Genomic DNA, 12,264 nt, shown 5'->3' on the forward strand with positions numbered 1-12,264 from the left:
GAGCAAGTCCAATGTGCCCCACAATTTCTCTCTTATGTAAAGCCACCAGATACAATGATGCCAAATGCAATTCAACTTGATTAATGCGTTGTAAAAAAACTTTCTTTTCGTGCTATCATCAACTCCTTTCCTTCCCATCTTCAGACCCTAATTTTTATCCCCTGTTTCTTGTAGAGCTGAGAGGTGCCCCAAATCAATTGAAACTTTGGAAATGGCTTGAAATACCAATTGAAACAACACAGATCCTCAAGTTGCATGCAATATTATTCCTGTTTTGTTTTTTGTTGCTAGTGCTGGATGTTGTTTTTCTGATATACAGGAGACTATTCATAACATCCATTAATTGGCAAAATTTATTTCTGTGCATGTTCTTTAGTATGTAGTATGAAGTGTCTGAATTCTTGAATATAACCTATTTTCTTCTTCCCCTTCCTTTTCTAATTAGGTTGACAATTAATGCTGAATGTTATCTTCAGCTTCATAATTTTCCTATGGATGAACACTCTTGCCCTCTGGAGTTTTCAAGCTGTACGTGGTAAAACACTTTTTTGTCCTCTTTGCATTCAGGCTTTAAATTTACTTAAATTTTAGCATCAGGAGAACAAATGTTTACTTTTTAAAGCCTCACGGCAAAGAAAGGACTGACCATTCATATTTTGACTAGATTTATTGCATTGTTTAATACACTAATGAATGACTTGAATCACATACATTTTTTGCAACTTTAAAAATAGTGTTTTTTCTTAGGAGTCTAATACAGTGCCTATTACAGTTAATGGAAATGCACTGTCCTGGAAAAAAATTGTTTTCTTATGCCTGCAAGACTTGACAACTTTGCATTAGTTCCATATTTTATACTTAAAAGGAAGAATAAGATATGTCTTCTTCAACTTGCTCCTGTAAATGATGAATCAGTAGAAGAAGTTCTTTTCCTTTCAGTGGACTTCATTTATATGAGCAAAACCACAGCCTTCAAGCTCTTTTTATTTGATGCAAACTATGTTTAAAAAAAAATCCAAGGGAATTGGGCTATTGTAATCATGCAATCATTAATATTGGAGAAAAACTCCAGTATCATCCAACCTGTGACTGAACACCAACTTCTCAACTAACCCATAGCACAAAGTGCCATGTCCAGTCGTTTCTTCAGCGCCTCCAGGGATGGTGACTCCACCATCTCCCTGGGCAGCCCGTTCCAATGCTTCACAACATTTCAGTGAAGAAATTCTTGCTGATATCCAGCCTGAACCTCCCCTGATGCAGACATGAGGCCATATCCTCTCGCCCTGTTGCTGGCTGCATGGGAGAAGAGGCCAACTCCCATCTTGCTACAGCCTCCTTTCAGGTGGTCTTCCCTAAACCATCAAATTATGTACTAAGAAGTGTGCTTTTAAGCACTTTCTGATCATTTAATGATAAAGTATTGGCATTTAGGTTTTAATAGTGATGATGCTGAGCCAGTTTTTCTTACTGGAGTTTGAGAACACCATGTAGATATTTTCTAAACATTTGTATTTAAACAGATTTTGATAGATTGTACATTTACCTAGGCTTAAAATTGATGCCCTTTATTTTGTGGTTAAATTTTAAGTGTATCTAAAGGACTACAGATGGTCTCAGATCCACTTTATGTATAGCCCTGGTTTAGTTGGTAAGTAACTCCAGAGATCAGAATGTGCTTTGGTACATTCTATGGCTAAATGTTTGATTTTTTTTTTTCGTTTCACTCTAGATGGATACCCCAGAAATGAAATTGAATACAAATGGAAGAAAACCTCTGTTGAAGTGGCAGATCCAAAATACTGGAGATTGTATCAGTTTGCGTTTGTAGGGCTACGAAATACAACTGAAATTTCTCATACCTTGTCTGGTAAGGCAAAGTATTGAGTTTTATTTTGTGCAATATCTATTTAGATCAAGACTAACATATGAAGATACAACCAAAAACCATAATATATGTCTTATAAATATTTTTTTTAATTTTTAGGTGATTATATTATTATGACAATATTCTTTGATCTCAGCAGACGTATGGGATATTTTACGATTCAGACATACATTCCTTGTATACTCACAGTTGTTCTTTCATGGGTGTCATTTTGGATCAATAAGGATGCGGTTCCTGCAAGGACTTCTCTGGGTAAGAATGTCTTTTTTCAGTCTTGAAGGATCTGGTACTCCCAAAGAAAACAAATGGGAGTAATTTAACCACTGTTTATTCCCCTTCGGATTGTGACCATTGGTCATTCTCTCTTTTGAACTGCAACATTGGGAATAGGAGAATCCTGCTGTAGTTGCACGGCAGAGTTTAAGGAAGCAAAGCTGAGCATGGAAATCCTGATCCAAGTTTGTTGGTCTGCTGTTGTTCACATAAATATGTTTTTCTTCTTTATGTTATTTTTTTATCATCTCCAGGGACTGTCATGTGGCAGTTATTAGTCTGACACTTAGCATCATGGAACAAATGAAGTCATTACTACATGACCAAAAGTGGTGAAAATCCTGTTTAGTTTTTTGCTGGGTTTTTTGTTATGCTGGCATTGATTTTTGATTGGTTTTCTTTTGTTGTTTTGGGGGTTGTTGTTGTTGTTTTTTTTTTTTAATAGAATGATTCAATTGTTCTTTTAGACCCAGGATAGGACAGAAAATTTGCAACCAAAGTTGCACTTCAAGAAGTTAAGTCTGTAATTCACAAAAACTCCTGCTTTTACAACAGAGAGTTCTGAAGTGTTGCAAGTTCTAATACAAAGATAATTCTGTGTTAGTGTCATCTTGGCTGACCTGTTTAGCATGGCATCAGTCTGCTAAATTTGACTGTTTAGGATTCTTGTGCTGCCTTGGAGAAAAGTTTTAGTCCCCATGTAAAGCCTGATAAATGGGTACACAGAGTGCACAGGACACAGCTTCAAGCTTAGCAGGGACAGATGCTTGTGGCAGAACTAGTGACAGCAGCCTGACCTATTTTGGGAGAAGGGTCAAGAGGCTGAGAGTTGCATCTTAGGAAGTTAGAGATGTGAGTTACTTTTCCTCATCAGCTGTATTGCTGTGAACGCACCATTCCCACCCTACCATGAGCCCACACTTTAGCTCCCTGCCTTTCCCACTGAAACTGAACCACCAGCAAGCCTGCCAGATTAATGAGTCAAGAGAGAAAGTAAGCAAGAACAAGCATGGTTCAGTAGCCTAATGAAAAGGTAAGGCATGAAAATCTCAGTCTTGGACCCTAACTTTATGTTATTTGAAAGTGCTGCAAAATTTAGTGAAGAGAGTCTAAAGTCTTGAATAAATAAGTGAAAAATACTTTTGATGCAGAAATTTCATCAGATTTCTTTGACTCATTGAACATCATTGTAGGTTCTGATTAGTTTCAATACAATAGTTATAATAGGAAAAAAGTATTGGCTATCCTTCTATTCTGTATCTTTTGGGTATCTATTGGCATCCTTCCAGTTCTGTATCCAGTTTTTTGTTTTTATAAAGTACTTTTTAAATGCCATGAACCTAGAACTCTGTCTTTGATGTCACAGTTAAGCTGAAGTTTTCAAGCTCTCACATCAGCAGTACCAGCCTTCATCTACTCGAGATGGAATACAAACTTTTGTAATATCTTATTTACAGCTCCCTGCGGGTAACTCTGAACTCCTTTCTTGTAAACATGCAAAAGCCATCACTTGACAGCTTGTAGGATGACTTTTCTTACATGCAAATATTCTGGAGAAGGAGAAAGAGAGTACCTGTCAAATAGACACAATTCTATGGAAAGAGACTTTAATACAAGAAAGCCAAAACTAAGCCAGGTTTATTATGGCAGGGAGCTGTTTTGCTGTTGAGGGTTTGCTCCCTGTGACAGCCCCCAGTGCCTTTCACATAGCAGAAAAGCCTGGAAAAATTTGTGTCACTTTTTGTCCTCTCTGAGTAGAAGTTGGTACTGGGAATGGTGGGTGCCACTTCCCACCTGAAGGGTGTGCTGGGGTCTGATACCCTAAAAAGGCTGGTCCTTTTTCTCTCATCTATTGGAAGATCCTGGAAGATTGTGGTTTCCCAGAGCAAAAGATTGGAGGTGATTACAGATATTTAAATATCTAGTTATAGAGAAGAATGCCAAATCAGTTTTCAAAAGTACCTGGTGGGAGTGAAGCACTTTTGAAAAACACTGTGGTTCTCTGTTTGCCCCTTTAGACATGTAATTTCATTGGGAGACTCTTGGAAAAACACCACTGCCTTTCTGCAGGAACAGTCCATAGCGACCAGTGATTCCATACTTTGATTTGTGAGCCACAGACAGTTTTAGCCTGGTGTAATGCTTTTTGTAATGTTTGTTTATTTGTTTTGGTTGTTTTTGTTTTATTTTTAAATAATCTTTTGCATGTAAAAAACAAATTATTTCTGTGTTCAAGTATTGCTTTTCAAAGGAAAGGTTACGCTTAATTTTGGACTACTGTGTAAATGGATTTGCATCTCCCTGAAGCATCAAATACAAGAAGAAAGTGTTAAAACCTTATAAATGCTAAACTAATGAAGAGTGGTACAGTTGAGCATATATTTTGAACACATAGCTATTAAGGCCAATTTGTTCTTTTAATTAGCTTGTATGTAAGCAAATCAAGGGGAACATTTACTTCAGACACAGTGTTGGAAGCATGTCTGGTAACTTAGACAATGAGACCAGAAAGCTGTGAATGTCATCAAATTTGATCTTCTATGTCTTCTTCAGAAGCAGACAATTGGAAACATTATTCATTTTTCTTTTGTTTACAAAAAGCTCGAAATCATTGATAAAAAATACACTTTTTATTTCTGAATGCATCCTTTTTTAACCTTTTAATCGTTTGAGCTGAGGGACTTCCTTGTGCTCATAAGGTTTGTGCGCTTATTTGTATCCATTTTTCTACTGTATTTATGTGTACATTTCATGTCAGATTTATAACAATTCACAAACTTAGTGTCATTGTTTGTTCAGCGTGTGTTGAAAATAGGAGGGATTTAAAGGGAATGGGAAATGTGCTGCTTTCTCTGTGATCCCATGGAGGATGCTGCATCCATAGGGATGGATTCTTGCCTTAGCACCAGTGCATGTGACTGTAATGAGTGGTGAGCCCACTGACCCTCCAATGGGTCAGTCCTTATACAACTCATCAATTAATTAAGAGCTAATACGATTACTTTTTTAGGTGACAATATGATTTGATTACCTATACATTTCCCTTTTTCTGCCTTTTTTCCTTTCTTTACAGGGATCACAACAGTGCTGACCATGACAACGCTGAGTACAATTGCTAGGAAGTCACTCCCAAAGGTTTCCTATGTGACAGCAATGGACCTTTTTGTTTCAGTTTGCTTTATTTTTGTGTTTGCTGCCTTGATGGAATATGGCACCTTACATTACTTTACCAGCAACAGAAAAGGGGTCAAAGGAAAAGAAAAGAAGGCAAAATCTAAGCCATCAGTAAGTTTAGTCAAACTAGAAAAAAAAGAAATACAGAGTGTTTTTATTGTAGCATTCATTTGAATGACTGCTTCTTAAGTGGAAAAGTTAATGTTCAAATCTAAATAACACTAATATTTATTTTTTTCTTTTTTTTTGCAGTTGGGGGCTTGTACTAAATTTCTGTAAATACAACTAGTGAGCAAAGGGTTTAGGTAATTTCACATATGTGAATGAGGATATGTGAGCCTAAGGTGGAGAGTGGTTTGATATAATATTCCATGTCCTTGGTGCTTCTAGAACTGCCCATGAAGTGTGTGCCCACGGAGATGGTTCTGTAGGGGCACAGTGCTTCTGAAAACAGCACCTGGCAGACCACAACTAAAATTGTAACAGTAAACATAATGTGCATGGACTGAAGGTATGAGGATTTCTTTGGATCTGTATCATCTAGCTGAAGCCTTACAAAGCTCTGCAAAGGAAAAAATGCTTATTATTGGCCAGTATTCTCAATCCCACTACAGAAATTCTATCTTAACTCTTTTCTAAATTGGCTTCACATTTCTTTCTGGTTAAATTAACCTTCTGCTTTTACAAGTTGATGTTTTTGTGGTAAACCTCTACACATCTTAGGATCAAGTATTATTCAATTTTAAGAGTCTTTCTGCTTGTGTAGTAAGAATATTGTAATTTTCCAAGAATTTATTGTTGGATATCAGTACAAATATTTAAAGGTAGTCTTTAAAGTAAGAAAACATTGGAGACAATAAGAGAAAGGAAAGTGTTATAAAGCCCCTTTGCAAATCATCTCATCAAAAGATGCAGGAGCATACCTGAACCATAATACCAGTTGCCCTTGATGGATGAAGGCTGAATACCAGCTCTCTATGAGGTGAAACAGAAATTGGTAAGAAATTACAGAAGTAATTGCAGGTATGGAAGTGCAGAAATCCTGTTATGAACCGTATCCATTCTTGCTCATATCAGCAAGAGCTGGTGCAGCCATTCTGAGCAGCACTGCTGTGGGCCTCTCTTATGGGGCACTGCAAGGCTGTTGGGGCTTGATTCCAGGGAAGTGAGAGCCCTTAGGCTTCATTTGGTGAGCTGTTCCAAGGGGATCAGCTGTGTGCTTAGGACAAGGCCAGCGGTGAAGTGTTAATACTTCCCTGTGCTGCCTTGGTCAGACATTACTATGATCCTCAGGGAATCCTGCACAATCAGGAAAACTGGAAAATGGAAACCTCAAACCTGCTTCCTGTTAGTGGTAGAAACACATGTGGGAACAACAGAAGGAGCAGAACACAGGCTTTGGCAGGGCACAGCTGAGGTAAGAGGTAACAGAGGATGTGGGGGCATCCCAGGGTCAGCACAGCAGATTAAAGTTCAGGTTGCTGCTGCAGGGAGGTCCCAACAAGGCTTGGTGAGCAGGGAGCTGAGTGGGTCTGCTCTTGGCATGCACAGCACAGAGAAGGCAAAGATATCTGGATGTACTGCTGTATTCAAACCAGGCAGATACTAAAGATCAGCTGCTGACAAATCAAAAGACACTGAAGCAGTTTGCAAGTATGCTCTATTGAATGAAATAATGCCATTTTGCAGAATCTGTTCACACATCACCCATGTGTGCAATAATCTGCCAAGTGCTTTGAGATTTTCAGTGTGTATGAAAATTTTAAATGGAAAATAATGATGAGATAGAAGCTATGAAACTTCCTGAATAAATAGCTGTGATTTGCACTAAGAGTAAAATTAGCAATATAATACTAAAATACTGCTCAGTTGTGTTTTACTGGGTTCTTAAACAATGCTTTTTTATTTCTAAGAAGTTGAAAAAACTTCTTGGAAATAAAAAACATTTTGCACAGTGTTTTTTAAACATGCTATGGCTGTAAGACCATACAAAATAAAGGGATTACACAAGGAAAGGGAGAATTAAATGTAACATGCTTAGATGCAAGGATTCTAATTTGGTAAAAGTTTTTCTGGTGATATTCTATAAAAAGATGTGACTTTTCTTGCTCCAAATAAAAATGGCATCCAATTAGTTAATAAGTCATACCATTACAAATCCTTTTCTTTTTGTTCTTTTTTTTTTCCTTTTTTTTTCCCCCTTTGTTTTTTTCAATGACTTCTATTAATTCTTTTTGTCTTTTAGTTATGGATATGTAACTCAAAAAAACAGTTTAATTTTAAGTCAGTTTAATTCCTTCCAAAAACTCATTTACAAGTTATTTTTACCTTGGGAAACTTGCCTTGCATAGGTCTTCTATTTCTGCTGCAAAATGCAATAAATGGTTACTATTCCAGGAACTGATGCCAATAAGCCACAATAAATGATCTTGTGGAAAAAAGGGCAAGATTTTGCAAATGATTACAGCAGTTTTATCTTAGAAAATATGTGCTGGCATCATTCAAGAAAGGTAGCATGAATTGGCTTATGCAAATCCACATTAGTAAGGATAATGAGTTTGAGCAGGAAAGATTAAACTTAATTGGTTGTGGATCTTGTTCTGATCATCATTTCACCTGAAATGAATGTATCACCTGTGCCATGTTCTCCACAGACAATGGATTTCTTTTGTACTTGTATTAGTGTTATTGCAGAATAATTGGAGTTTGATCCTATCAGACTGAGTTATAAATGATTTCACAATACCTGCTGTTTTATCGACAATTTCAGTAGGCATATCCATAAAAAGTCAGCATGTACTTCTATATCTACATGTTGTGGTGTTTTGTTGTTTTTTTTTTTTTGGAGGTTTTTTTTTCAGTTTCTTCCAATTTATATAAAGGCATTTTCTTGTTAGGTGTTGGTCTTTTTTCCTCTTTTCCCTCTCATTGCCTCTTACATATATTTTATGCATTTCCTGTAGGTAGTTAAGCCTACAGTGTGACTGTGTCTGCCTCTCTCAAGCCACCTCTTCAAACTTGTAATTCAGTAGCCACCTCCAGTCTGTGCTGGTGATGTGAACAGTGGAAAGCAGTACTGTAATTTTTTCCTTCTCACATCATGTTTCTTTGTTGAGAATTCCTGTTTTATCCCACTAGTAGAGACAACTCATGCCATAAATCTTACATGGCCAAAACCAACAGTGAGCAGAGCAGAGTAGGTGTGAATCAGAAATAGGCATCTTTCCCTGCTTATCTTCAGCAGAATAAAGACTTTATCTTAATTTCAAAAAAACCCTGAACCTATTTTTCATGTATTGTAAAAATAACCCCTCTTTGCAATGCCTCAAATTAGTATAGAAGCATGTAACTCCTGTTTCTTAGTATTGTCAGTATTTTATCATAACTGAAAAGAATAATGAGGTCCTTCAGGATGATAATTAGCTCCCTGGGTCATCATGTGTAATCACTTTTAAAGCAGCAGTCTGTGTGAAACTTTCTCAGGTAGAAACATTTATTAAATAAAGCTATTTGAAAACATGGTGGATATTGCACTCTATTAACACCATCCCTTGGGATATTGTGTAAAATGCCCCTGAAGCAAAAGAATGTCACCTTAACAATGTATAGAAGTCTGTGTACTGGCCAAAGTAATTCCCAGGAAGTGGGACAACAGGACTTTAAAGCATAACAAGAAGCTAAACAATGCTTCCCATTTTCCATACTTTTTCATGTGTTTTCATTGTCTATCATGTATAATTGGTTAATAATATCCAGTTAGGTTATCTCACTGCTTCCTTTCCTGCTGTTTTATGTCCTTACATGCCAAAATATGAAGAATGTGGAAAAGAGAGAACACAATGTAAGAGTAGTGTTAATGTAACCCTTCTCTTTGGTCTGAAGATTTTAGAAGAGATGCCAAATGTGGGGTGGGGTAAGTTGAAAGAGGATTATGAAATTTAAAACAGGAGTGAAATTTAGAAAGAGAAGATAAAGGACATATGAAGAAAGAGAATATATTTTGAAACAATCAGGAAAACAAGGATGATGCATATAAAACTGTGGAGAAATGAAGAAATAAAAGGGGAAAAGGTAGCTTGTGTTAGTGTAATAAAAGGAAGGTGGAAAGGCAAAAGTCACAAGAAAGGGAATAGCAAACACTATAAGTACTAGGCAATAAGCCACCCAGATTTTTTTGATGAGAATTATAACATTTTACCCTGAGTTTTTATCAGATACAAGACGGTTGTTATGACCACAGAAAGTAAAAGTAAGAATTAAGAACTGAATTAATGGGTGATTAGAGTGGCATTCGCCTAAGGAGTCATGTCTTGGATTCTAAAGGGGGACTGTATTGTTTAGGGATTTAACATTTGAGGGTTAGAGGGCGCAGCCTGGCCTTACATGTCTCAGTCTGTTAAACTTCCCCAGCAATGCTGTGTTAAACCCATTAGCTGTTTTATTTTTGTGAAAATGTAGCTTCCAGAAACACAGCTAGTCTCCTAAGGACTCCAGGAGATGGGAGGACCATCATTCCTTTGTTAGTGGTGATTATAGCCTGCTTGTGGACTTGGTTGTGACCCAGTTGCCAAGAAGTGACTGACTTCAAAATGTTTGTCTGTGTTGTGTAGATGGGATCAGCTAACCCTGTCTGTGTGACTAATTATCTGCTATTCCCAAATCCCAGCACAACCCAGTTTTCACTGTGGCAGGTGAAAGTAGTTCATGGTCTTTTGCCTGCATGCACTAATTACATATAGCAGTTCATCATTTTCTAAGCTCCCCAAACTGTTTTCTTTAATATAAGAATTTCTGTGTATTGTACCTAAGGTGATTATATTGTCAAGGAAAGCCTGTGGAATTATTTAAAGTGAGGATAAAAGCATACAAAACTATATTTCCCTTTTTCTTTTTTTCCTTAAGAAACCACCTGCAATTGCTGTTCGACCTGGATCAACACTAATTCCAATGAATAGCATTAATCATCTCCCTGAACGTGATGATGATTATGGATATGAGTGCCTAGAAGGAAAAGACTGTGCTAGTTTCTTTTGTTGTTTTGAAGACTGCCGCACGGGATCTTGGCGAGAAGGAAGAATACACATCCGGATAGCCAAAATTGACTCCTATTCTCGAATCTTCTTTCCAACTGCCTTTGCATTGTTCAACCTTGTTTACTGGATTGGATATCTTTATCTGTAAATTTCAGAGGTTTGACAAACTCAGAAAAAAAAAAACTAATTGAATAGTCATTACTACTTTTAACTGAGCAAAGATTAGAGCTGGTCCAAAATGACTCAAATTGTTTGTATGCTTTAAAAATTTGAAACAATGAGAGGAAATATGATGATGTAGTCTCCCTCTTGTGATCAACTGTAGAACTGATACTGGTGTTTTGAAGAGAACATTTTAAAATTAATATCCCTAAGATCTATCTTTCCTTAACACACATACATGCATTATTTTTTTCCAGCTCTAAGAAAATGCAGAATCACAGGCTATGGTATTTAACTGAACCAACTCTCAATTTTAATCCTAAATGACAATGCAGAAGGATTTTGTAGCATCTCTTACACCTTTGCAAAGAAAGCCTTAATTAAATGGGATTAGTTACTCTCATCAATTTCATCCATAAGGTGATGATTTTATTAATCCCTAATTTTAAAAAGCTGAAATGTAACATTTCTCTTTTCAGTCAGCCATTTGTTCTCTCCAGTATGTTAAAAAGTGTGATTAGATGAAAATTAATCAATTCAGATTTATACAGAATGCAGATACAAGAGCAGCAAGGACTGGATGTATCAAAACACCCAAGGGTAATTCTGAGCTTGTCTTATCCTGACCATGAATAGAGACTTTTGGCTTTCAACCTTAGATTTCGTTTATAACTGTGCTCCATCTTCTGTTACTTCATTGTTGGGAGTTCCCCAAAATTGTCCAAGAGGTGTACAACTTTCAGAAATTCTTATCCAGCTGCCATTCCTGCTCATTTCATGGAAAGCAGACTGGTGTTGGCCCAGATTCTGGCCATTAAGCATAATGATCTTCACATACTCAGTGTTGGAGAAAAAGTCATAACCCCACATTTGGAAGCATTTGTATCTGCAGAATTTGGAAGGCCTGTAACAGTGCTGTAGTGGTTGTACTCAAAATCACTGTGTTAAAGCCCAGTCCTAAGAGTGCAGCGTGTGATCTGGTCCCCTCTGCACACAGTGTGGTTTTGTAGATCTGGTTTGCTTCTGCACATGCTGCTCTCTGAGCCAAGGCCAAGTGGTATTAATGTATTGAATGTGTGGTGTGGATTGCTGGGTAATTACCTTCTTGATATTTGTTTGTTTCTAATGGAAAAGACATATTATGGAGGGGGGGGTTTAAATAATCCTTTTACATTGCTGAACCTTCTCCAAGATGGGATATATCACCCCAAAATCATAGGACCAGTTGCCCATCCTTTCTGTGGTGAGAGCTTTGGTAGAAATCCTTCAGTAGTAGTCTTTCTGGACTGACATCTTGATGTTGACTATTGCTGTCTGGCAGCATTTGGTATCTAATTTCTATTTTTAAATCCATTGTCTTCATTATGGAAAAGTGCAGTCTTTCCTCCTTTCTTAAAGACAAATTGGTCTCAAGTGAGCTTGCAAAAATCACTGTAATATTAAGATATGCATTAAGTAAAAGTCAGCATTACACAGAAGACCTTACAGATCTTTGAAGAGGATTAATGGGATTAGTATTTGGCTGTAGGTAAGGATGTTGAGTACTAAAGATAAAGACATGATTAATAGCTAAGAATAGAAAATGCTACATTAAGGGCTCCCCCTCTTCCCCCAATATTTCAGTTGAATAAGCTCCCTCCTCTAAATTTCTTAGAAAGGATTACTGTATTTATAGTCTAGTTGGTACCAGGCATAGTAAGATATGATATTCAATATACATTTCAGAGGAAATGT

General features: G+C 37.0%; 1 protein-coding gene across 1 annotated transcript in view; it reads left to right on the forward strand.

Moving 5' to 3' along the window:
* Positions 1 to 10,516, forward strand: part of GABRG1 (gamma-aminobutyric acid type A receptor subunit gamma1) — a 50,596-nt gene extending 40,080 nt beyond the window's left edge. Inside the window, exons 5-9 of the mRNA XM_009100324.4 lie at positions 446 to 528; positions 1,733 to 1,870; positions 1,988 to 2,140; positions 5,235 to 5,446; positions 10,238 to 10,516. Coding sequence (XP_009098572.1) covers positions 446 to 528; positions 1,733 to 1,870; positions 1,988 to 2,140; positions 5,235 to 5,446; positions 10,238 to 10,516 — 865 coding nt within the window. The remainder of the gene's footprint in view (positions 1 to 445; positions 529 to 1,732; positions 1,871 to 1,987; positions 2,141 to 5,234; positions 5,447 to 10,237) is intronic.
* Positions 10,517 to 12,264: the final 1,748 nt, after the last annotated feature.

Source organism: Serinus canaria, chromosome 4, assembly GCF_022539315.1.
Source record: "Serinus canaria isolate serCan28SL12 chromosome 4, serCan2020, whole genome shotgun sequence".
NCBI classification, from domain to species: domain Eukaryota; kingdom Metazoa; phylum Chordata; class Aves; order Passeriformes; family Fringillidae; genus Serinus; species Serinus canaria.